General features: G+C 37.1%; 1 protein-coding gene across 6 annotated transcripts in view; it reads left to right on the top strand.

Annotated features, from left to right (window-relative positions):
* CHCHD3 (coiled-coil-helix-coiled-coil-helix domain containing 3) overlaps positions 1-25,533 on the top strand; it is a 257,733-nt gene that overhangs the window by 83,351 nt on the left and 148,849 nt on the right. For all 6 annotated transcript variants that reach the window (XR_012508084.1, XM_074367049.1, XM_074367048.1 and 3 more), the window contains one exon: positions 11,154-11,271. Coding sequence is in view for 5 of the 6 variants with exons in the window: in XM_074367049.1 (XP_074223150.1) it covers positions 11,154-11,271 (118 nt within the window). In the remaining variant the exon portion in view is untranslated. The remainder of the gene's footprint in view (positions 1-11,153; positions 11,272-25,533) is intronic.

Here is a 25,533-nt window from a genome sequence, read left to right on the forward strand (position 1 = left end):
AGTGGCTTTTTCTTAGAAGAGCATCTGATAGCTGGATGTGAGCCAGTAGGTTAGTTTCAGCATGGCTCAAGGATCACCGAAGTTGACCCCAGTCTGTCTGAATGTTCCTGAGAAAACCTTTTGGTTTCTCTGTCCCTGTTAACTGGTGTGGATAGGGAGTGAGAGATTGAGAAGAGAGAGACCTTCTCCTAGTTTCCTTGACCAGGAGCCGAGAACGTCTCAGTGGGTAGTATACCGCTGGGCCACAGGGTAGAGACCGCTTCTTCCCCACCATTCAGTGGGAACCTCCGCCTAACATAGCCCAGCAGCTCGGTCTGAGCCCTAGTGAGTAGAAGATGGAAAGAAGCAGCAGCCAGGGAGAAAGACGCTCAAAAAAGGTGCTTCTAGCAAGAACTGTTGGAATATGTCAATGATGCTTTTGATGTTTGTAGCATTGGCAACTGTTGCCACTTGACTGTAAGAAACGTTGACTTTAAGATACATATTGAATTCATAAATACTGAAGAATTGGGGGAAATAACCTTGTGCATGTTATATTTGATGAAACAGACAAAATTCTAGGTGGAAATAAAGGAAAGAGAAAGAGAGGAACAATCATAATTAAATAATATAAAACATTTCACTGAGGTAGAGAGAGATTGAGTCTGCAAATTGAAAGACCTCTCTTGATTCTAGGAGGGATTGATGAGAAAAGATGCACACCTGGTCATAGACTGCTAACTTTTCTGAATTCTAAGGATAAAGAGAAAATCATACAAGCTTCCTGACAGAAAGCACCACTAATTTATAAAGAAATGGGATCAGTCTGGGTTCAGGCTTTTCTTTGCCAGACTGGAAGCTGCAAGGCAGAGTGACATCTAGGGGTTCCTGAGAAAGGACTGAAACCCCCCAATAGTGTGATGAGCTCTCATTTACCTGTCAGGGTGAAAAAGTGACTTAAGAATTTATTAATGTTAACAGCTTGCAGCCAGAATCCACTAAGGAGACAAACTCATCAGTTATTTTTACAGGGAGAATTTAATGTAAGAATTGTTAATGAGGCACTTAAGAGCTGGAAAGGGGAAACAACAACAGAACAACTCTAGGGTAGTGCTGTTCAAAAGAAATATAACATGAGCCATCTATGTAATTAAAATTTTTCAAGGAACCACATCAAAATAAGAAAAAAGAGGTGAAGATAATTCTAAAATATTTTATTTCCCCCAGTATATTCAAAATGTTATTTTAACATACAGTCAATATGAAATATATTAATGAGACATTCTTATTTTCATCCTAAGTATTAAAAGTCCAGTGTGTATTTTATACCACCAGCACATCTCAATTTGGACAGGCCGAATTTCTTGGGCTTAATAGCCACCTGAGGCTGGTATCAGCTGTATTGGACAGTGTAGCTCTAAGCTATCCTAGAGGTAGCCCAGGCAGGAGGTGGACATTAAAACTGAAGCTTGGAGGAGGGGCTCTGTGGAGCTGCAGCTCAGGTCTCTGAGGAGGGTAGCAATCCTATCTCCTATCTGGTCTTGAGAGGCCAGTGGGTCTGGGACCCACTGATTTTTGAGGAGTCTGCCAAAAGACAGGGCTGATGTCTCCAGAGTAGGGTGCAGTAGGGTTGATTTTGCAAGTGCGGGCAAACTGCAGTCTGGATTGATCTGCTGCTGCAGGAGCAGGTGCTGCTGCTGGTGTGAGCAGTGAGGCCCGAGTGATGCTGGAAGGCATACGGCAAACAGAGTTCTTTTTCCTCCTGCAGCCTGTAGGCTCCCTCTGGCACCCTCTATTGGCAGAGCCTAACAGGGACCCAGCGGCAAAGCAGGAATGGGGTTAGAGACTCCCAGCTCCCACTTCACAAGGCAGACGATAGAAGAGGGGTGTGAGGCCGAGTTGTAGCTAAATATCTGACACACTAGCCCATCTCAAGAAGACTGTTAAAGAATTCTAACCAAATTCCAATTCAGTTACAACAGAGACCTTGAACTAGAGAAGGGTGGAAAAGAGAAGAAGCCCTCCTGAGGCTCTGTCTTTGCACTGTGTATGTGGTTGGAGGACAGACCGGGAACAGCTAATAAAGCTACTAATATGGGTTCTTGAAAATGAAGATTAATTCTTAATGAGAAAACTAAGAATTGTATAAATTTAAAAGCACTGAACTCTTAGCTAAGAGTTGGGGGTGGAATGGGGAGTCAAAGCATTTAAATGATATAATCTTACTGAGTTTGCAGAGGGTGGTCGCCAAAAAATTAGTAGGAATTTTGTTTTTAAACAGTAGGAGGCAAAAAAAAGTGTTTGTGAACGTTCAGGAAGGAAATGACCACTAATCACGTGGAAAAATACTGCATATCTTTTTGAGAGGGGGAGAGAATGTATGGTAACTTGATAAAGCTGGGAAAATAAGGGAAAAAAAATAACAATAAAGTTAAGATTAATAGTAAACGTAATATAAAATGAAAGAAATAAATTGAAGTGTTATCAGTTGCTATACTGTTAATAATTGTGACTGGCCACAATCACCCATTTAAAGATCTTGCTGCCAGATTCTATGACAACACCCCCCATCAGAGCTATGTATTATTTATATAACATACACTTAAAACTTAAAACAAAGTAATTTGTTTTAATCTAATAAAAGTTAAAAAGTTAATGGATTGGCATAGCTGTACCAAACAAGAAGAATTATGATGAACAAAGATACAAAGAAAGGTTATAAGCACTAAACAGAATAAAAAAGCACAATTATGTAATGATAACAAAGTTAATAAAGACAGCAGTCATTAACCTTTATGCACCAATCAAATTAGCTCAATATGAGAGACAAAAGTGATTAGAAATACAAAGACTACTTTTAAAAAATAATAAAGGACTTTGTGTAATTATTCTTTCTTTAAAAATGTGTACTGTGGGCTTGATGGAGGAATCTGCTAAGCTTTAACATTAAAGCATCTACCATAAAAAGCGCTGGAGTGGGTTAGGTACCATCTGTGTATATTTGAGAGGCATGATGCAGGTGGAGGGGAGAGGTTGCAGTTTAGTTCAAGCTTGAAAGTCCTTTGAAATAGGAAAGAAGAAAAATATTGATTCTTTCCCCCTACAAATCTTAGAAGGGAGAATAGTAATATCTTTTCTCTCTCTGGCCAAAAGTTGCCCAAGACTTAACAATTTACCAAGGACATAATTTCAAAATATGTGTCCTGGCAAAAAATGTGTCTTTTAACAAAAAAAATACAAATGCAAAACGCTGTAAAAGGCTTGATGTATATTTTGTAGACTAAGGATAGTAAGATGCTGTCATTTCTTCATAGCTCAGAGCCCAACCATGACTCTCAGGTCACCAAACCAGGAATATTGTCCTAGTTTCCTGACTTCAGGAGGCAGCCATCTCACATTGTCATCTGTCCTGGCTCAGGCCCATCCAAGATGAGGTCAGCGCTTGCCAGAGGAGTTGCTGTCTTGCTTAGCCAGCCCGATGAAAGGGATTTGCTCCAGAGATACCTGCGTTTGACTTCTAGTTCCTTTTTCCTCCAACGACTCTCTGGTTGTCCTCCTCTAGCATCTTAGTAAATAAACAGCTGCCACACCCATCCAATGTATGTTTGCAAGGGAGAGGGGTGTAGATACTTTCAAAACCTGTCTCTAACAGTAGCCAGTCTTGCACAGGCATTTCCTTCCACTTCGTCTGTAAAACAGTTAATGTCCAAGTCCTGCTGATACGGCACAGTTCAGTGGTGTGTGCCTCTGCCTCCCCACTCCACCGTTGTTCATTGTGTTTTGATATTCTGACAATTGATGTATACTTAAAGATAGAATTTGATTATTGGGGTTTAAGATGCCTCTAAATATTCATTTTAAGCCAAATAAAAAAAGAGGCCATAGGTTCTTCTGGTAGATGGAAGACAAGGGGGCTTTGGAATGTTGTCCTAGGGAGTTTAATTGTGAATTCTTGAGGGAGGAGAGTGTGTGGGCCATGGACACAGTGACATTAAATTGTGAACTAAAATCGAATTCTTTTCAAATATAAATGAATTTTCCTGTGCAGTAAAAGAATGTATTTGGTAAGAAAAAGTTCTCAAAAAATCCAGGACAGGTAGAACCTATTCTCAAGTGAGACTTGAAATAGGGACTCGAGGTACAAAGTAATATACAATGTGTAGATGGGAGGTGACCACCTCGAAGAGGGAGATGAGAACCGTTTAGGATTATAGCTGTGGGTAATCCCCGATGATAGCTGTAGACTTCTACTTACGGGCTGAGTTTTCCCCCTCTGGCATCATTTTGAAGCCATGCAGGAGAAAGCCCAGATTGTGACTAAATTTTAGTGTGCTTTAAAACAAAATCGCTTTTTAAAAATGTTTTGTGGAAAGGAAGGACACCTTGATTGTTAAATTTTGAATGACATTTTAAATGATACTTATGTAGAAATGTAGATGACCAAAATAAATGTCCTCTTGGTTATATTCAGAACCAGGTCATAATGCTGGTTAAATAATACTGATTTACTGTATGGTTTGCTAGATTGCAGTCATTCAGTGTTCCGAGACAGTGCTGTTTCTTGCTAAATTATGATTATATAAAGAGTACTTATGCTCCATAATACTAAACTGTGCTCACACTCTGTATTCATTTCTTTCAAAAATATTTATTGAATGCCTGCCAACAGCCAGGCACCATTTAGTGTCTGGGTTACAGTAGTTAGTGCACAAGACAAAGCTCTTATTCCCCTGGTTTACATTCTAATAGTATATGTGTGTGTGTGTGTGTGTGTCTGTGTGTGTGTGTCTGTGTGTGTGTCTGTTCATGGGTATATCTATAAGAATGTGGGCCCCGAAGCCAGCCTGACTGGCTACACCTGTCAGTGGCATTGTGACCTCTGGTAAGTTACCCTTAGTTTTACATAACTTATCTGTGCCTCAGCTTCCTCGTCTGAAATTTGATAGGGTTGTTGTGAGGATTAAATGAGTTAACACCTGTCAGGTGCTTAGAACTGTACCTGGTACAAAGTAAGCATTAATAAATGTGAACCCTTTAGCTGTTACACATATTGATATTACGTATAGTTACATATAGATCCATATTATATATGAACGTTACTTGGTTACATTATTGTCCATTCATCTTCATGTGTTTATTTTGGAACTTCAGTGCATGTACATTTCCTTCCAGGATTTGAAAAACTTTGAGCTGAAACATATTAATCTTGCTATGTACTTTTATTTTTGTAAAGTCTTATTAATAGAAAGCTGTATACTTGTTTTCTCATTGTTTTTAATAGTCTAATAATTAGTTCATTTAATTACCCAATTCAGCTTTTCTGTTTAAAAAATGAACAGTAAACAGTATTTTGAATGCTAGTTCAGCATGTTCTGACAAAGTATGATGTATTAAAATAAAATTCATGATTAGCATTAAAAGTGACCTTTGAGATTGTAGTCACTTATTTTTCTTTCCTGTGTTTGAAACAGTCAAGTACATTGCAGTACTATGCAGATATTGTCTGTGTGTAATGGTCATAGTTCAATTTTAGATAAATCGTTTCCTCAAATCACTTTATCTGGAACAATCTCAGTTTCCCATTTATTCTCACCCATTATCTGAGGTTCTTATCAACTTTCTCCCAGTAATATAATGGCCTTATATATTAAATTATAAAGTAATTTTCTAAGCCAGAATTGTATAGCATTACTTATGCGTCAGCCTACATGAAGATAAATCTGAGTATTTGTGAATGGCCAGATGAACAGTGCATGGGTTCAGAGAAACATTTAGGGCCACTGAAAGCCAAACCACTTGGATAAGGGCTTGTAATAACTCTGACTCTGGCAAACTGTGACTTGATATAATGAAAACAAATAAAAAAGGAGCTTCTTTTAAAAATAATTATGAATAATATGGTGTTTAGAAACTCTCCTTATATGACCGCAGGGATGAATAAGGTAATAGAAACTCATTTGGGAAGTGATGTGGGGGGATGGGGAGTGGTTACCCTTCAGGAAGTTTAAGAAGCGTGGCTTTGGAAATGAGACCAGGTTGCTTCACGTTTCCTGTGTGCTTTTATACATTTCAGTTTTTCTCATGTTAAAAAAGAAGGGAGAGAGTAATGCCTCCTTCATGGGGGATAACAAAGTTGAGTATATAAAAAACGCTTCCTTAAAGTTATCTTTAAAATACCCTTCCCACTTTCTTAAAACTTTTAGGTTTTTGGGAATAAAATAATATTGGCTGATTTTTACTCAGAAATTGAAATATTAGATTTTATATAACGTATCGATGAGAACTGAATATATATGCGAAGTTTATTTTTTTTTTCCTTTTAAAGGACATGTAATAGTATTCATTATAGGAGATTGAGCTGGTGTTCAGAAATTCATTTTGCTGGTGTATCTTAAATCTCTTACGTGATTGAGAACAAGAGCTAAGTTGCTGGGGCTTGAGGTATAAGGGCAGAGCTGACTGGTATTTGTTTCATTAAGCTTAGGCAAGCTATCCAATTACTTAATGCAAATAAGAAAAGTTTACACTAAACTCCTACGTCTTTGCTTAAAACTCCAGAGAATTTAAATGAGGAGAGATATGTATTTAAAAGAAGGAAATTTAAATGAAACTAAAATCAGGGGCTTAATGTAGAATAATATTAGACCAGGAGATCTGAAATAGTAAGTGAGAAATGCCAATAAATCAAAAAGAGAAAGTATTCTCCAAGATACTTGGTATGTTTAGTTTTATTTTGAGATAATTCTTAAATCTTTGGAAACCTAAGTTAATAATGAAAGACGTATGTTTTACATCTCTTGCCTCCCCCCCCCCCCCATAACAGGGACCTTAAAAGTAAAGCCCTGTCTTCCCATGTCAATGAGGACTCACCCTTCTTTCTCTTGAGGAGTGTTTACAAAACAACCTGGCTTTGGCTCTACACTCAGGGAGGCTAGGAGCACTCAGGGAGGCCCAGAAAGCAAGATCATCGCATTGGGCTCAAAATAAGAGAAAAATTGGTTGATCGCACAGACACCTATCTTTTCTAGATGGTCGTGGAACAGAAAGCCTGACGGAATATAAAAGCAATAGCACTGAGAGGAAGTTCTGAAAAGAATTCGGAGCTTCAAGATTACAAGCAGTTTTTCTATGCAAAGTAGTTGTAGTTTGTTAAATGATCTAAATGAGTTGGTAAAAGAAGCAGCTTATTTGAAGCAAGTATTGCTATAAATGCATTATGTGGAGGGGAGAGGTGGGGAAATGAGGAGCAGTACAATTGAGAAATTTCTAGTCTTTTGCTTTTATGTCTAAACGCATTGGACTAAACGAAAGCCCTTGTTACACCATTTTTCTGGAACTCTGCCCTCCAAAATAGTTTGAGAGAAAGCAAAACTTCTAAAATTTTCTAAATTTTTTCTAACATTGCAAAAGCGATTTAAGCTTCAGGGATCCTTCCAAAGCCTTGTACCAACTTTTATTGATAACTCTGTGTGTATGTTTGTGTGTTTGGTTTTAAGGGAGCTCTTGGTGACTCTAGATCTTCCAGTGTTTGGTATCTGAAAAGGCAGCACAAAAGTTTAACTGAGGAAAATAATTTCTCACTGCCTCTGGACCTGACTAATGTTTCCTTGAAGATACTTTTTCTTTCCTAATAGTGCTCATTTTATGTCCTTTAGATTTCAATTCAAATATCAGCTCCCACCCAATATGGTTTTATAGCAAGCTCACTTAAAAAAAAAAAAAAAAGGAAGTAGCAGAGTTGAAGCTTCATGAGGGTAGGGACTGTATCTCTTGCTCACTGTTGTATTCTCAGTAATCAGAATAGTTAGTACCTATCACCAGTAATTACATATTGGATGAATTTTTGCATCCTGTTTACTTTTTCCTAGTGTACGGTTTTTATCAAGTAGTTGGAAACTCTAAGAATGAGACTAGAAATATGTGTTCAATGAGTGAAAATGATAAAATTTGGAGATAATGGTCCTTTGTTTCATTTATCCCCTGCCAGCACCTTTCTCAAGAATTTTTTGGAATGGGGAATAATATATTTAATGTATGATGTTTGTAGGAATTTTAACTGTAAGGGACCTTAAGACTATAAAGTTCAACCTTCAGATTTTAAAGCTGAGAAAACAGGTTTGTTAGATTGTTCAAGTAAGTTACTGGTAAGTAATGAGAATTTGTTCTGGTTCCTACTGTCAGACTACCTAAAAATACAGAATTCTGTTTCATAAACAGTCAACAGACCTTTCTTTTCTTTCTTTTTTTTTTTCCTTTTTTTTCCAGACATTCTTTTACAATAAACTATTTTAGAATTTGTGCAGGTCTACTTGTAAGAACAAACGAAAGTAACTGTAAGAAAGGAAAGTTAGAAAGTAAGAAAGGAAAATTTCTTTTTAGTCAGTTTGTCCCATCTCTCTTTAGCCAAGAGTCTAGCATAACTAGGTGTTGATATTTCAGAGGCTCTGAAATGTTGTGGAATGTAAAACACCCTATGTTTTAGGGCAGTGTAGTCTGGGATCATCACACTTGTGACCCTTGACATCATGGTGGCTCGGCACTTGTAGGGTTCAGGTTGTGTCTCCAGATTCTTAAATCCTTCAGTCTTCTATTTTCTGTAGCTTGTTTCCCGTTTTTGTTTGTGGTTGGAAATAGGCCACTCATTCGTTCATGTGCACATTCAACAAGTGTTTTTTGAGCCCCTGCTGTGTGGCCGGCACTGTTTTAAGCACTAGGGATTTAGCAGTGAAAAAAAAAAAACCAGACTAGGTCTTTGCCTTATGGAGCTTACAAGCAAGTGGGAAAGAAAGGAACATGTGCAAGGGTAGGGCTGCTAGAATATTATAGTCAACTGACATTTTAGGAGTCCTCGAAGATCCTAAAAATAAAGTAGAACTTCTTATTGGTGAAAAATTGGAAAAAAAAAAAAGGATGAAGAAGACAGAGCTACATGTAGTCATGGTATATGTACTGAATTTGGAGATTTTCTTCTTTTCAGAAAATAACTGCTTTCCCTGCATTCCTGACCCCATAGTGGGTACTGTTATTATTATTGCTACTTACTTAATGTGTTGAGTCCTTATTATTACAGACTCTACACTAAATGCTTTGTGTATATAGAACTCTGTAAGGTAGGTATTACAGTCTGTTTTACTCCTGAGAATAACAGGACCCAGGGAGGTTAACTGAATCACCTACTCAGCTAGTAGGTGGTAGAGCCTTGGTTTGGATCCAGGAGTCCAGTACCACAGTTTTTGCATCTGTACCAAATATTGCAAACTAAATAATCTTTATTTTTATTATAACACTGAAGGCTTTTGAGCTTATGTTTTTGCCTCCTTTTCATTTATTTGCTAAAGCTTTATGATATTTCTTAAAGTTGAGCCACTTTTAACTCCATTTGTAATTAAAATTTATGCCACATGTAAATTAACTCAGAAAAATGTAGTTATTAAAATAAACAATACTTAAAAAATTGATACACCAAATATGGAAGCTATGAGAGTCTAGTTGTATAGAATTCATTTTATGTTCAAAAACTAATAATGTAAGTTTTATAATAGTTTTATGTATGTATGTAAAGTGCCTAACACTGTGTTTGGCATATAGTCAGTGATCCATAAACGATAGTAAGTTTTCTTATTTTGTCTTAGTTTCTACCTCACTTGTAAAGTAGATTATGCATTTTACTTGCAAGTGACAGGTTGGTAAAAATGCTCTAACTGCCTAGTTTTCTAATCTAGTACAGTAACCTCAGCAGTTACCAGCACAATAGCCTTAGGTGGACCACTTCGTTTTTGCTGTTACTTTTGTTTCCTGTAACTCTAGGATTTATTTGGGTAAAAGTACCTTTGTTTCTATTGTTAATCTTTATTCAAGACACAAAACCACATCGGTTTAATTTGGGGGGGGTGTGGGAAGTGTTATAACTTTGGAATATATTTTATAAGGTATTTTTATCTGTTATAATTGGTTTCTGAGAATTTCAGAATATCAGGGTGATGTAGCAGTTTAAAATAGTAACCGAAGATTTTATTTTCTTTAATTCTTTTCAAGAATCTTTTTTAAAACTGAAATTTGATAGATTAGTATTGAGTTCAATTTGGTCCTCATCATTCCCACTTGTAAAGTAGATTGCACTCAGAATTTCACTTATACCAACGTAACAGTAACAATTTTACTTTTTCTTCTTAAAGCATCGCTTATACTTTTGGGGATAAGATGGTATAGAGAGGTTATTCGCTCAAAGAAGAAAAGGCAATCAGAAAATCTTTGTCCATGAGATTGGACTAAAATGAACTCTCATCCAGTGATTCCTGAATACCTTTATGTGCCAGGCACTATGGTGAAGATCTGTGCCAAAGTAATTTATCCTTGTTATGCACAGTGAGGAGTGGGTGTTTCAGTGGATTGTAACTCAGTATGATCTAATTGTGTGATGAGGTCACTGATAGACCTAAGGCAATCGGATGCTTCATTAGAATTAGCACTGTGCACGAATCTTGGGAGATGAAGTTCTTGCTGTCTTATTTTGTTGGACCATGTCTACAGTGTTAGATTTAGTTCAGAGCCAAGGGACAAATTCGAGTTATTCCACAAGTGAGGAGTCCTGCTATTGAAAAGTCTGGCCATTTTTGCATGAGGAAGTCATTTACTGGGAGGAAGGATACCTTAATTGTGTTTTTAGTTCCCTTCTACAGATGTCAGGTCCATGAGGACAGGTACTGGTCCTTGTTCAGCACTGTGTCATCAATGCCTCACACAGTGCCTGGTGTATGTTCAGTACACAATTGAATTAGTTTTGATGGGAAGATGATGGTTACCTTCAAATATTTGTCTTGTGAATGGCTTGTTAATTAGATGTATTACTTCTGTCTCCAGAGGGCAGATGGAAGCACCAGGGATGGAATATTTAGGTGGACAGATTTCAATTTGACATAAGAACTTTATAAAGCTAATTCAGCAGTCAGATCGATTAGCTTTTTAATGTATTTGAGTTCTGTCCTTTTAAATGCTTAGGTAAAGGCTGCATGGTAATTTACTAGAAAATATACCCACTTTTGATCAATTTTAGGCCAAGATGATTTCAGCTACTAACTCTATGGCTGTTTCTATTTTTTTATTTAAGTATTTCATAAAAAAATGTCAGCTACTAAAAAATTTTTTTCTTAGTTAGATGTTTGTTGTCTTCTCAGACTTAAGCAAGGCAAGGAACTGGACGGAGAGAAGACTTTAACCAATGAGCAGTTAACCAGAGCTATTCTTCGTGAGAGGATATCAAATGAGGAGGAACGTGCTAAGGCAAAGCACCTGGTGAGTATTAAAGATTTAGCAGAAAGGTCTTGTCTACAAGGAAATCTCTGATGTTTGTGAAAAGCTTGTCAATTTTCATCGTTGATGATATTCATGTTCTCTTTGCTTAGATTTTCTTTATTTTTGCCTTTCATAAGTGGCTGACAATTTGCTAAGATTAACCATCAAGGACTTTGTGGCGGATAACTTGAGAATTATTGAAGAAAAGATCTACACAGAGACACGATGCATCTCGCCTGAAGGGATAGTGTTTGTTTGCTCCCATCTCCCCATCTCCCCTGCTTTTGGTTTCCTTGTATTAGAAACCTCTAGGGTGAGCAGCCTAGCTTGTTTCTATCCTTGCTGGCGGCCACCAGATGTTAGTCTCCAGCAAAGGTAAGGTTTGATCAGTCACTTTCTGGATTTTAGAAAGGGTAGACATGTAGAGCAAGGGCTTTGGGGAGCCGTCTTTTATGAGAAAACAAACATTTTTTTCAAAGAAAATATTTTTAAAAATTTAAAAGATTATATAAACGTGTTTCAGAATGATTATTAATAGAAGAAAATTTAAGAGGCACTCATAAATCTTTCATTCTCATGTAACCAGAGTTTACACTGGGCTATTTCCCACTAGATAATTTTTATTCCTAGGTCTGTTTTCTATTTAAGACTTTGGATGGTGCTGTAAATAGTGTTCAACACCATGAACATCATGAACATTTTCTTGTATGGGGAACATTGTTTTTAATGGCTGAACAATACTGTCTTATGCATGCAGTGTGACTGATTGAATGACTTCCCACTGTTAGATAAAGTGGGGCTGTCTGGGTGAAGCCTGGGGTTCTGACTATTTAACTCTCACTTTAGCTTTCCTAGAAACCCATGTCACTTCTCTAACTTCACAGCTTTAGTGCTCATTGGAATATAGCTGAGAAATCATTCGTGGGGTAAAACAGGACTACATAGTGGAGAACTTCAAATTCAAGACTCAGGTGATGGGTTCTTAGTTTGACAGGCAGTTGGGAATTGTTAAAAATTTATAAGGAAAGGGTCAGTTTGTGTTCTCTCCTTTTCTTTCCCTTGATCCTTTGAGAGACTAACCTATGACCAGATGCCAACAGAGAAAATACAAGGAAGCCAACGTGTAATGAATCCGTTTTTTCAGTGACTAATCCAGGATCCAGGCTGAATGGGTAGGCAGTGAAACCAGAACACAGGTGATAGACTAAGAAAGGAATGTCAAGGGACTGGCTGGTGCCACCATGAGGACACACATACTGGGTGGAATAAGAGATGTGGAAGGAAAGTCATTCTTTGTGGTTGGGGAATAATTTCAGAATTAAAGACGTTAGGTCTTAAGTAATTCCATCATTAATGACATCTGCTATGCTCCTGAGTTTGAGGGTTTTTGGAGGAAGCTGAAAACGTGTTGGGCCACTGTGTTGAAGGGTTGTTTCCAGGAATGTTAAAGTTCCCCAATTTGAAGGCCAGGGATGGAGTGGAGAGGGTTAATGATGTATATTTTAAGGATGGCTCAGGAACAAGCTTCAGAGTTTCTAGTGAGTGGAAGAATTGTTGGTTGGCATTTTGCTTTGTGCCCCAGCTTTTGCCTCTTTTCCTTAAAGCACTCCTTTCTTTACTTTTCTTTGCCCAAATTTGGGCATACTGTCTTTAATTCTCTTAGTTCAGGGAGATAAGCAAGATAGGGATTTTTCAAAAAAACTCATTAAATGCACACACACATGATAAGGCATAAAAAAGGAGAGTTTTCACAAGAAATATGAAAAGTATTAAAAATTTCTTAACAGTAACTGTAAAATATTATGTAATATAGTTTGGTTGGAGTAGTATATCTTCAGCTCATTTGTTCCTTGTACCTTACATATTCTATCTATTCCCTGACTGTTTTTTTTTTTTGTTTGTTTGTTTGTTTTCAGGTTAAGCCTAAGAAATTGGCATCGTAGGTCTTGTCTTTACTGATTCTGGGGTTGTGGGGTATAGGGGGCAAATTACTATACTCACAACTCCTGAATTTTAGCATCTATCATAATATTGGCCAAATAGAGCCCTCAGAGCACTTAGGGACTAAAAGTAGAATTTATACAATATGGTTATAGCTGATTCAGAGGATTCTGTCCTGGCTTGTGCATTCTCAGACATTTCAGTGGTACTTCATGGCCACAGCAGCATGGCTGCCTAGAGCAACTTAGGTACCTGTGACTCTCAACTTATTCACCAGTTTACCCCCGTTATTGTCGTTATTCGTTATTGTAGAAGACATGCATATTTGTTAGGTAAAGATCAGAAAATAAACACGAAAATATTAAGATCACTTAGATATCTGTTATGTGGAGATAGTTACTATTAACATTCTGGTTTATTGTCTTAGATCCCTTTTCACATTACACTGAGTCTGTATAAAACATTCATATTAATATGTGTATTTGTATTTCCCCAAACATAGATAATAGTATACACAGTCTTATAACTATAACTCTTACAGTAGCCTTCACATTAATAAACTTTAAACTGTATGATAAAGGTCTTTCTATACTAATATGTATGTATTTGCATGATCACTTTTAATGGTTAAGTGTATTTTGCTGAATTTTCCTGTAATTATTAAAATAATACAGGGATATTATATAAAATTTGGAAAATGTAAAAGTTACGAAGGAACCACCTCAAACCCATTTGGATGGCTACCATTTAAAAAAAAAAGGATAATAACAAATATTGGCAAGGATATTCTGGGAATGTAAAATGGTACAGCCACGTTGGAAAATGGTGTGGTGGTTCCTCAAAAAATTTAAAATTAGAATCACTATATGATTTGGCAGTCCACACTTCTGGGTCTTCATCCAAAAGGATTGAAAGCAGGATCGCAAAGAGATTTTTGTACATCCATGTCCATAGCAGCATTATTCATAACAGCCAAAATGTGGAAGTAACCCAAGTGTACATCAATAGATGAATGCATAAACAAAAATGTGTTCTATATATACAACAGAATGTTATTCAGCCTTAAAAAGGAAGGAAATTACGACGCATAATACAACATAGATAAACCTTGGAGACATTATGCTAAGTGAAATAAGCCAGTCACAAAAAGACAAATACTGTATGATTCTACTTGTATGAGGTATCTGGAGTAGTTAAATCCAGAGACAGAAGACAGCAGGGTGGTTACCAGGGACTGAACAGAGGGAGGAATGGAGAGCTTCTTAATGGGTATGGAGTTTCGGTTTTGCAAGATGAAAAGAGTTCTGGAGATTAGTTGTACAGCAATGAATGTACCTTATACTCTGGAACTGTATACTTCTAAATAGTATAGAAGTATACTATAAAATTTCAGGATTTTATGTGAATTTTATGTCATGTGTATTTTACCACAATTAAACATTAGAAAGTAATAACTAAGGAAATAGTATTGTTGCATGTATAGTTAATGATTAGAGGGTATAAAGTTCTTTCTGCCTCCCCATTCCATATATACAGCCTAGGTTTCAGATTCTGCATCCCACCATCCTGGAAAACATGTGTTGGAGAATATGACTTCAAGCCTATATTGTCCCCTAGTCCCTTGATGGGGGAAGTGGCATCTAGGGAAGCAGACATCCTCAGAACCCATGACTCAAGTGAGAGTCACCCTAAGAACATTAGCATTGTTCTGCTGTGAGTGCTGGGCTCCGTGGTTGCCATTCTTAACCCTAAAATATGGAATTCTTTTGAGTGATGGCCAAACATTGATTTGTTCCTCTTTATTTAGAACCCAAATACTGCAACCAACAAGAAAGTAAAGATTGGATTTCACACATTTGAAGGAATTGGCAAGCTGTCTTTCAGGAGAACTAGAGGGGAAAAACCCAAAACTGATGTTATGTTGGTTCTGTGAAATAAAGCTAACTCTTCCCCCCCTCCCCCTTCTCCACCCACAGTTGACATTTAGATTGCTGTCTTCTTAGATGTGAGTCCAGGCTTTTCTTCCCACAGTTGTTGTAGCAGCTAGCTTTATTGAAGCTCTTTGAAGGGCAAAGTCATGGTGGCCCTGTTGTTGAAGTTTTAAAATAGGATCAGATGAAAACTTTCCCCTTTGGAAGAATTGCTTTAGCTGGAGAAGCTGTTTAAGTCCTGCTCTAGTTTCAAAAATTGTATAGCAGTCCCTTACTCTGCCTCTCACTGACTAATACCAATATTTCAATCAGCCGATTCTACCCAGAGGTTTTGGAGATGCAGTTCACTGATAATTTAATCTGCATTAAAATGTTAAATAAAATTCACATTAAAATAATGCTGCTCAGGAAAGCAGGAAAGCACCTCTGCAAAGAATGAAGACTCATTCAAAGGACAGCGCCAGGAAACCTGTAAAGTTAACATGACTTGACATTTGTGTATCTTTGAGATCTCATACATCTAAATCTCTTACTTGCTGTGTCATTAGGTTTTTTTAAAGAGTAGGAAGTTGTGTTTGACTTAACAGTTATGTTTGATTTCTTTTAAAAATGCTAACTAAAATTTTGATTCACTCTTGTTAAGTTATGCTGGTTTAACATTAGTCATTTTTTATTATCACCAAAGAACTATGTAGTATTTTCTTGTTTCTTTTTTAATCTAAACTTGAAAAGAGGCTACAATTTACTTACTTCAGGAAATATTTACTTAACTATTCTGGAGCTTATAAAACTAAATGTGAAATAAATAACCTTCACTTTTTGGACAGCTGAAAAACACTGTGCTAGGTACTAAGGATATATACATGAAAAAGATGAAGTCATTAAGGAATTCACAGTACATCATGGGAGACAGATACATGAAAAATAATGTTAAAAAGTGCTAAGTATGTTATAGAACCATGCTACTTATATTCTTGTGAGAATTCTTACTCAAGTGAAAGCAGGGACCTTCTTTTAACTCATTGCTATATCTGCATTTGTTTGTTCACACACGTTTGAGTGCTTAATAGACACCAGGCCTGGCAAAGAGTACATAGTCAGTAAATGCTTGTTGATTTAATAAATGAAGGATTGAATCTACTCAGGTTGTGGAAATGGGAGGAGAGAAAGTGGGGAAGACAGGAAAACGTTTCTTAGGGGAGTGGTGCCTGAGTGGAATCTTTAAGTTTGAGTAGGAATTGTGTGTATGGTTGAGGATAGGGATGGTCCAATTTGCAGTATCTCAGGTAAAATCATGGAAGCATGGGGACTCTGGGACACCCCAAGAAGTTGCTGAATGGGACGTACAGGATAAGGAGTGTTGAGGGATGAGGCAGAAGAAGTTGGCAGGGCTAAGATCAAGAGGAGCATGTATGCAACCCAAAGACCCCTGGACTATATACAGGCAAAGGTTTGAAGGGAGAAATGAAACAGTTAAATGGGCATTTTGATAGCTCTCTCTAGTGAAATGTGAAGGACAGAATAGAGGAAGAAGTGAATGTAAACAGGGATCATCCTTTTCTGTGTTCCCCTCTCCCCATCACAAACTTACTAGACACCTACTGTGTGCTAGATTCCTTGAGTTGCTGGGGATCCAAAAATAAATTAGATTTAGTTGCTTTTCCCAAGTCTCCATCTCCAGTCAAGTATGGGGTTTGTGGGGGAGGTCATTCTTACCTTGGATTTTTTTTTCTACTTATAATTTCTGAATTTGTAAAACCTCATAGTGTTTAGAAAAATATAACACAAAAAATTAGGGTAAGTGGATGCATAAATTTAGTTTTTGCAAGTTTAAGCGACTGTTTCACCAAGATGTCACTTTTCATCCCGTTTCCCTTTTGTCTGAAATGCATCACTGAAGCAATCAAGAAGAATTGATTAATTTTGTGCTGTGTGCTTTTCAGTTCTGTGTTTTGTCTGTACTTCAAACTGTGACAGTTGAAATTTTATGGTAAAAGAGAAAAAGGTTTTGAATTTAGGGTCTGGAGGAAAGTGACTAATTTAAAGGATGTAGGTAAGAATACCACTGCTGCCCAAATGTAAGTGAAGTTCTGCTCAAGGGCACGGGATACACTTGGGGTTGTCCTTTTGAAATGATCAACATGGTTTATGTTCAAAAGTTCTGTGTTAAAGAACAGTAAGGGAGATCAGTTGGGGCTTTTGGTATCATTAGAGTTAACCAGATGAATGAAGTTGCAGTGTAGCAGTGGTTATCCCTGGTTTTTTGTTTGTTTGTTTGTTTAGCACTTAGAAATCCTTTTTAAAACTGTTTGCTATTTTTTGAGTGCAATTTAGTACTCCAATTTTAATCTCTGTTAACACGCTCCCTCTGGTTATATATGCCCTGGGCTGGTTTTCTTGCTACAGACACTAAGCCCCAATTGTTTTGACATGCATGGCACGCTAGTTTGCTTTGAATGCCAAAAATGAAGTTATTGACTTTGAGCTTTCGCTTTTGAGAACTACTGAAATACAGAATTTCTACTTAATGTCTGAGAGATTTAAGCCATTTAGGCAAGATATTTTCCTCAAATCATTGGTGAGATTGAGGCCTGGGGTCCATCCATCTGCAAGCCCAATCTTCCTGTCTTTTGCTTAGTTCCTGTCTTTCCAGGAAATTTACAGGGCAGGGGCCCTCAAAACAGGTGGGAGCAGAGGCTCACAGCATCATTTGTCTTCCTGTGTAAACGTTTGAATTCAGCAGGTCATTATACTTTCCAGGACAAAGCATTTGTATCCTATCTTCTCCCTTTATATTCTTCGTTATCTTTTGTGATCTTTACTTCCTGTGTGTGTTAAAGCAGCAATATTGTCAGCTGGAATGCATACAGCCCTCTGAAGAGATTGTTAATCACATACTCTGTGGAGTGGCAGGGCAGCTTCTGGTATGTTTGTTTGCTGCGGTGGTGAAAAAGAGAACGTTTTGTCTCAGTGTGCCGGCCTCATCTTTATGTTAAGAGCCCAGAGAAAGAATAGGACTGCTAGTACAGATTTCAGCGTTGCTTGTCTACTGGAAACTTAACTACATGAATGTGTTTCTCAAATACACATAGTCAGACCCCTTCCTCATCAAGATTTGTAGGAATACCTAGGATCTTAACATTACCGAATAGCCTTAGAGAAGCCCAATGTCATGCTGAGTAGATACTAGGGGCTGCCTGGAGGAGAGAATGGCTGAGCATTCTCTGGTAGTGGAGATTAAATCTCACTGTCAAGGTTAGCGAGTCTGTCCAGTGAACCCAATGCAGAGGTGACTGCAATTTGCTGGTGTTGCTTATTTCCAAGGAACTATCTTGATCTGTGTGGCCTGTTGACAGAGTGGTCAGAAGGAAAACAGCACAGTTGAGTAGAATGCTGTTGATGTTCTTGTCAACGAGCAGTCGCATTTAAAGGCAACTGTGAGGAGCATCTCTGCCTAGAACGTGCTGTCGTATTGTCACTCTAAACAAACTTTGAAATACTAATCAAGTTGCTTGCAAACCTGTTGGCTCGGGGCAGCTCTTGTTGAGTAGGGTTCTACGTGGCAGCTCTGTCATAAATAGCTTATTGAAATCCCATCACTTGGGTCATTATGAGTGTCAGGGTGAGGAATGGAGAGCACTGAGTAAAAATCCATAGGTAACTAAGGCGCAAAGGGCTGGTTATAATTCCATCTCTTTATAATGACCTGGCATTTATTGTTAACTTATTTGCTTCACTGCCTGGTCTGAGATGAACTGTCATTAGGGCCTTGGAATTTTATTACACTGGCATCATAATCTCATTTCCTACTGAAGAGGCCAGGAAATACGGCCCTCAGTGTTTACTTTGACTGGTAACAGATTAAAAGTGTAACAGAAGCATAATGAAGTCTGTCGATCCTTCCAAATCCCAAAGAAGAGTTCTGCACGTGATGTTTTGATTGAGACTCTAAGGCAAACGGCTCCTTTCTGTTCAGCAGCAGTCTTTTACCGTTTGTCTCCCTGGCAAGTCTCAGAACTGTCAGTTCCAATACAGCCTTAGAGAATTGCTTTCAACCTGTGGTACGCGGACCTCTGGTTTAGTGAGTTCAGTAGTAAATTGAATAACAGTAATGTTTACTAGGTGACATACCATGTGCAGTGAGCTCTGCTTCATTTTTGTTTATGGGACATTAAATTCTTTGCAGTGCTGAACATTCTTGAGCAGCTCTGTATTTATTTCTTTTAGCATGCCTGCTTTTATTGCTTAGATATGATTCCTAAACGGGACTGAGTTATGTTCTTTCTGTGTTTCCTGATGTGCCTCGCTTTTGGGGGTGGGCGGGTTTGTTTTTGTGTAGCCCAGGGTTATTCCTTTAACCTTAAAGACATTCAGTATTTTGTTCCAGTGTGACTCTCTCCACTCTTTTCTTTACTAACTATATTTTAAGGATGACTTCTCCTGAAAATACCAAGGGGCAGAATTACAAAATGAAGTAAGGCCTCCATTCTCTGGAGAGCAGGAATCTGTTTACAAACCTGCAGTATTTATTACATACCTCATTTAGCTCATTCATCATTTTAATAGAAAAATGAGTCATTTTAGATGATTCTGAAATAATTCGAGGTAAGCTACATAGCCCTGGGCAGAATATGATTTACTCAGCCACCAAGCTATTTTCAAAAAATAAAAGAGAATGATCAACACCAATAATTTATGATTGCTTGTGGTCAACTTGTCAGATGTCTTCGTTGTCATAGAAATTTGTTGATAAGATTAGTTTATAGGAGTTTTCTGGCTAACTTTTTGTTCTTCTATCTTTTATGACAAATGGCTGCAAACTTCCATACTTAGCTGTGTGCCTGTTTAAAACAGTGACTGTAAATTTAATTCCAGATTTGTGTTTAATATTCTCTTGATAAGAAAGAACACCAGTCAGTGTCACAGGGCTAGTTTTATTGGAGATTATAAACCTGCTTACATTTTCTGCTTAGACGTTAAACATTGATCCTTTTACAGTTTCTTTAGCCTGTCTGATTCTCAGGAACACAGCTAGCTGATCGCCTGGAACCATAACTCTGAAACCGAAATGAATCACAAAGTGTTTCTAGGTAGGACCGCAATACTTGTGACCTTTATTAATAACCAACATCACAGCAAAAACAGTTGATATTTGTTTCTAGTATTCTTCATTTAACCAAGAGCTTTCAAGTCCAGCATCTTGTTTGGTGTTAATAAATGCTTGATATGGGTAGGACATCTATCATTCCTGTTATAGTTGATGAAACAAATGTTCAAAGGTATTGTAAACCCAAAGGCTGCACAAAGATAGAGCCAGGGCTACAAATCAGGACCGCCCCCCCGCCTAGGTGAACTCATTTGGGGCACAGTTTAGCAAATTTCATTACAATTATTACATTTTTAACTTGCAGGATATTTGGAACCACTGTATTAGAAAGTGTGATGGCACTTTTAGGGATAGGCATGTGGTCAAAGCAGAAATTACATAAACAAAAAAGACATCCAAAAATCACACATATAATGAACACACACAGGAAATAAAAACCATCATAGCATGATGGGCCTGCTCAGCATAGAGGCCGGCAGCGCTGGCTCCTCTCATAGGCCTCGAGTCTTATGCTTAGTGAGATACTGTGTTCATAGTCATATCGCTATCAGGGATTAAGAATAGGCTCTTGAAGAGCAAGAAATGTAGTAATATGTATTAGAACTAGTTTCCAACCAAACTGTTTGAATTGAAAAGGTTTTGGGACTTCAGATAAATTTCAGTATTCCAAAAAAATTCTCAGCATGTGAATCTCTACCTTGCAAAGGGTACTAGTATACTAGAAAAGTATACTACTGTATACTTTTATAAAGTCAGTTTTGAGTGGACTTATAAAAAAAAATGTTTGCTATGGTCTGTTCTATTTTGGGAAAGGTAGTTAATATAGATGTAAAAGGACCAGGTTTGTGGCAGTTAATCATGCCCTTGCCCGCAGAAGAACAGCAATATATAAAGGCAAAAACTTCCCTTTTTTTATGTGCAATGTGAACTTTTTATTTGCAGGGGAGGTAAGAGATGATTCAATTAATTTTCTACTATGGATAATTAAGGTGCATTAATCTGGCAGGATGCCTGTTGAGAATAGAGATAAGCATGCTACAATACATTATTTTTAAGAGTAAGTGTAATGTATGTTGTGTCTTCTTTACTCATGCAGTAGATTTGATCAGTTTTGTGTTTTGGGTTTTCACTGAACTTTGGGACAAATTTATGGTGAAGATATTCCACAGTTTTTTAAAGTCAAGCTCTGAAGAGAATTTTAAAAATTATGTCCTTGACCATTTTGAGGATTTGTGAAGTAAGTTAATAAAAATGAAACAAATTTCGGATGTAGTTCTATCTGTTAATGTATTTTTCAATTTTATTCAATAATCCCAAGAATAATTCTTATTGACAGCAGTTTAATTAATGTAACAGAAAATTAGTTTATTTCCCAAGAATAGACTCCTCACAGCTCTGGTGGATTGATAGGAAAGAGCTGGTAACTAATTTTTACTTTAAGTCTACTATTGTAAAGTTAAAAGCTGAGTATACACATTGCTAGGTCAGTTATGTGTGTGTATGTGTGTGCACTTTGTGTTGCATATGGTAAAGTCATTTCTTAGATGCTATAAAATTAGAATTTTAAAGTTCATTTCTTAAATTTTTTACTTTGAATTTTTAGCTTATGGAAAAGTTGTAAAGACACAGAATTTGAGTTAGATTCATCTATTTTTAAACATTTACCGCACTTGCTTTATCATTCTTTCCCTTTCTACACACAAGTGTATGTGTACACACAAACACACGTGCACACACACACACATTTTCTGAACCAGTGGAGCATGGGTTGCAGACATCATGCCAACTTGCCCCTTAGTATTTCTACCCCTTAAAAATTGTGTTATATAACCAAGTACAGTTGTCAAAACCAAGAAATTTAGTGTTGATGGAATGTTTTAACTTTTAATCAAGATTCCAATAATATTTGTTACCACAGTTTTTCCTCCTGGAAAGGATACATTCTAGGGTCATATATTTCATTTACATGGTTGTCATATCTTAAAACATTTTAAACATGATTTGCAAATAAAAGGATCAAGACGGATACTGTGTTAACCTCGGTTTATGAGTTCTTGCTGTCATTACTGGAGTTTTAGGAAGATCAAAATAGAAAGGATAAAAAGAGGTGGAGAGTTTCATTCAGACATACAGATTAATATTGTGTGTTGTGGGTGAAGAAACGATTGTTTTGGATATTTTCTTTCTATGAACCAAAACTAAAACAAGTTATATGGTTTCACAAACATCTGTGTAGATTCTGTGTCTTTGAAATATAGCAGGCATCCAAGTTGTATCATTAAAAATTATTAAAGAGTAAACTGTTTCCGTATTTTCTACAGAGTTTTTGGAACAGTAATTTTATCTGAAATAACCTTCTCTCCACACCCCACCACCACCCCCTCCCTAGGTACTGCTCCATATAATTTTAGGCAAATTGCTTTTTTTTTCCTTTATGCCCTTTGTTTCCATCTGTTTAAAATAAGGACAAGGTTGTTAATGCACTTTTCTTTCAAGTCTGTTACCTTGATGAATAAATATATAAATACAGGAGTTTTAAGAGAGTACAAAGTTCTATATACTTATAAATTGACTTTTCATAAAGTAATTTTGTTTTATGAATAGGTTACCAATTCCAAGAGTCACATCTATTTTAATTTTCTTTAGTTATTAAAAACAGTTCATTTAAAAAAAGAAATAGTTTAAGTTGAAAGCCTCTATTTTCTTGGTTAAATTGGATTTTGGTTATTGAAAACTTATTCTGATGAGTAGAAGTGATTTAGTCATAGGCAGAATATAAGTGCTGTTAGCAGTCACTGTATTGAAAAGGTCACAATGAGAGGGGTTCTTTCTGGGGACGTAAGGGGATGGGGTCTTTTTGCTAGTATGTGTTTATTGGCTTAGAATGAAAACTCAGACCTTTGTTAGCCAAATAAACTTAAATTGATATATAAAATATTTATACAGTCAAATTAAAAGACCTTTAAAAAGTGACTTAAATGCCATACATTTCTGTATTATAGTGGATTAAATACTTTTGCTACCTCTAAGTCCAAAGATTCATCTTTTTAAATGCTTACTTTATTTCCCATTTATTTTCCATTTATTTCTTCAGTTCACTAAAAATCACTTGTTAATTTTTAATATGACCATTGTATCTCTACTTTGCCCATTTGTGACATAATTTTTCTTCCTTTCCTAACACCCCATCCCCAACCCCCATGTTAAATTTGTGACCCAAGGGCAATGGCATCCTTGGAATGTTCCCATCATTCCCTGTCACGCACAGGGGATGGGGAAACGAACTGGTGCTTCAAATTTTTTCTTTGAACTCCTTGAGAAACTCAGTATATTATAAAGAAACTGGCTCAGTTCCAACCCTGAAGGCATCAAAAAGAACAAGTTCTAAATAACATCCTCCTCTAGAATACAGCATATTTTCACCGTGTATCTCTGTCTTGTAGATCACCATTTCCAGGATATATCTATAGCTATACATATGCTCTGCCTGTATATTGTACCACTGCTTCCCCCCGCCCTCTATTCTCTCTCCTCTGAGTATTTTTTTTTTTTTTCTGTGAGCCTTGGGAACAGTACACAGGCCTGTAGAGTGACACAACAAAAGCAGACTCTTGAAGTAGTCAGGTTTCGTCCTTGTAAATGACATGGTACAAATGCATGTGGTGGATTAAAATATGTTCACCCTGACAGGGATCTTTTGCTTGAAGTGAAAAAGCTTCCCATCAATTCCGATTGCAACAAAGGTTATGCTGCTGCCAGTGAGGGTGAGTTGCCAAGACTGCAAGTTTCTCAAGCTCTGTTCTGGAGATACATTTGTTACTTGATTCTCAGCTTTGACTTGGTTATAATCTTGTCTTGGCATGCTTTATTTCCAGAATACATCAGTTTTCATGTTTCTTTGGCTTTTTCTCAAGATTTATGAAGGCGGGGGTGGGGGATTTAGCTTTTTGTCTGGCAAGTAGCAAAGCCTGTTTGAGTTCCCTAATCAATAATTGTAAAATAACTAGAAATTGATCCATGCCAGCTGTAAATCCATCCATGCATTTCTATTAGTGTCTGTCATCCTAGAGAAGCTGTACAAAAGACATTTCTGTCTCCATGTCACTGAAGATGGGACATGAGCCAAATAGCAGGCAGCTGTGTATTAAGGGAATGTTCTTAAAGTGTCCACAGTTTGATACAAGGCTTTGGGAGCTGTTTCCCAGATTTATAGTATAGACATTGCAGGAGGTTGAAAAAAAGTTTCTGTCATTTAAGTGTAACCTAGTTTGGGAACTCAGAGCGTGTCTTGCATGTAGGAAGAGTAATGATGTGATTTGATGCTGTTGTCAGGTTGTGCCTTCTCCCGAAATACACTTTTCACTGATTGGGCATAACCTCATGCTCGTCTCGATTTGATCTGTAATTCTTCTTTTGATCTTAGCCAAAAGGCCGAGAAACCATGATCTGGAATTCATATTATTACCCCCCTCTCAAGATGGAATTAAGAGGGGAAAGCGGTGGGTGTTCAGCCTGACCATTGTTGATGAACATCTCAGTTGCCTGGGTATCAAGGATGCTAGTTGATATTTGGGGAATGGTGACACACTTTTCCTTCTCTCCCAGTTATCATGATGGCATACTAGTTTGTCAGATTGCCACTTTGTCCCTGTGGAGGTTTGTAAGGCCTAAAGGTTCTAACCAAACAGGGCAGTTTCATTTTGGGAGGTCTTAGCTTGTGGACTGTAGGAAGTGTCTCCATTTCAGTAACTTAGAAATGAGGGAGAAATAGTTGTCTTAGAAAGTTCAGAACATTCTCTGAGTGACTTAAGAACAAGACTTGCCTGTCACTGATTGAATATATTAACACATCTAAAGAAAGAATATGTCAGTCTTGAGTTTTTTCAGTCTTTAAAGTTTTAAAAAGATTAATATCATGGGACTTGTTTACAGTATGATGTTTAGTGGAATAAAAATCAGCATGCTCTTTAATATCTATATATTTGCAAAGGCATAAAGCTTGGTGAGGATTATGTTTTTTTCTTTATGTTTTTCCTTATATTTTAAAAAATATTTTCTGTGTTTACCTGATTCTCTCAAGTGATATAGGTATTAACTTACATATAGTTAAAAAAAAAAAGGACACCTTCAGTTATTATTGTTTTAGAGTCTTATATAGAGAAGGAAAGGAAAGATTCAAAACGACAAGCAACTACTGCGTCCGTCCCACCCCAGCCCTGATCTAACAATTGTCTGACCTTGGTAGATGTCTGCCTCTTGTGCAGATCCATATAGTAAGCTTAG

The sequence above is a fragment of the Camelus bactrianus genome, chromosome 7 (genome assembly GCF_048773025.1).
Source record: "Camelus bactrianus isolate YW-2024 breed Bactrian camel chromosome 7, ASM4877302v1, whole genome shotgun sequence".
Lineage (NCBI taxonomy): Eukaryota > Metazoa > Chordata > Mammalia > Artiodactyla > Camelidae > Camelus > Camelus bactrianus.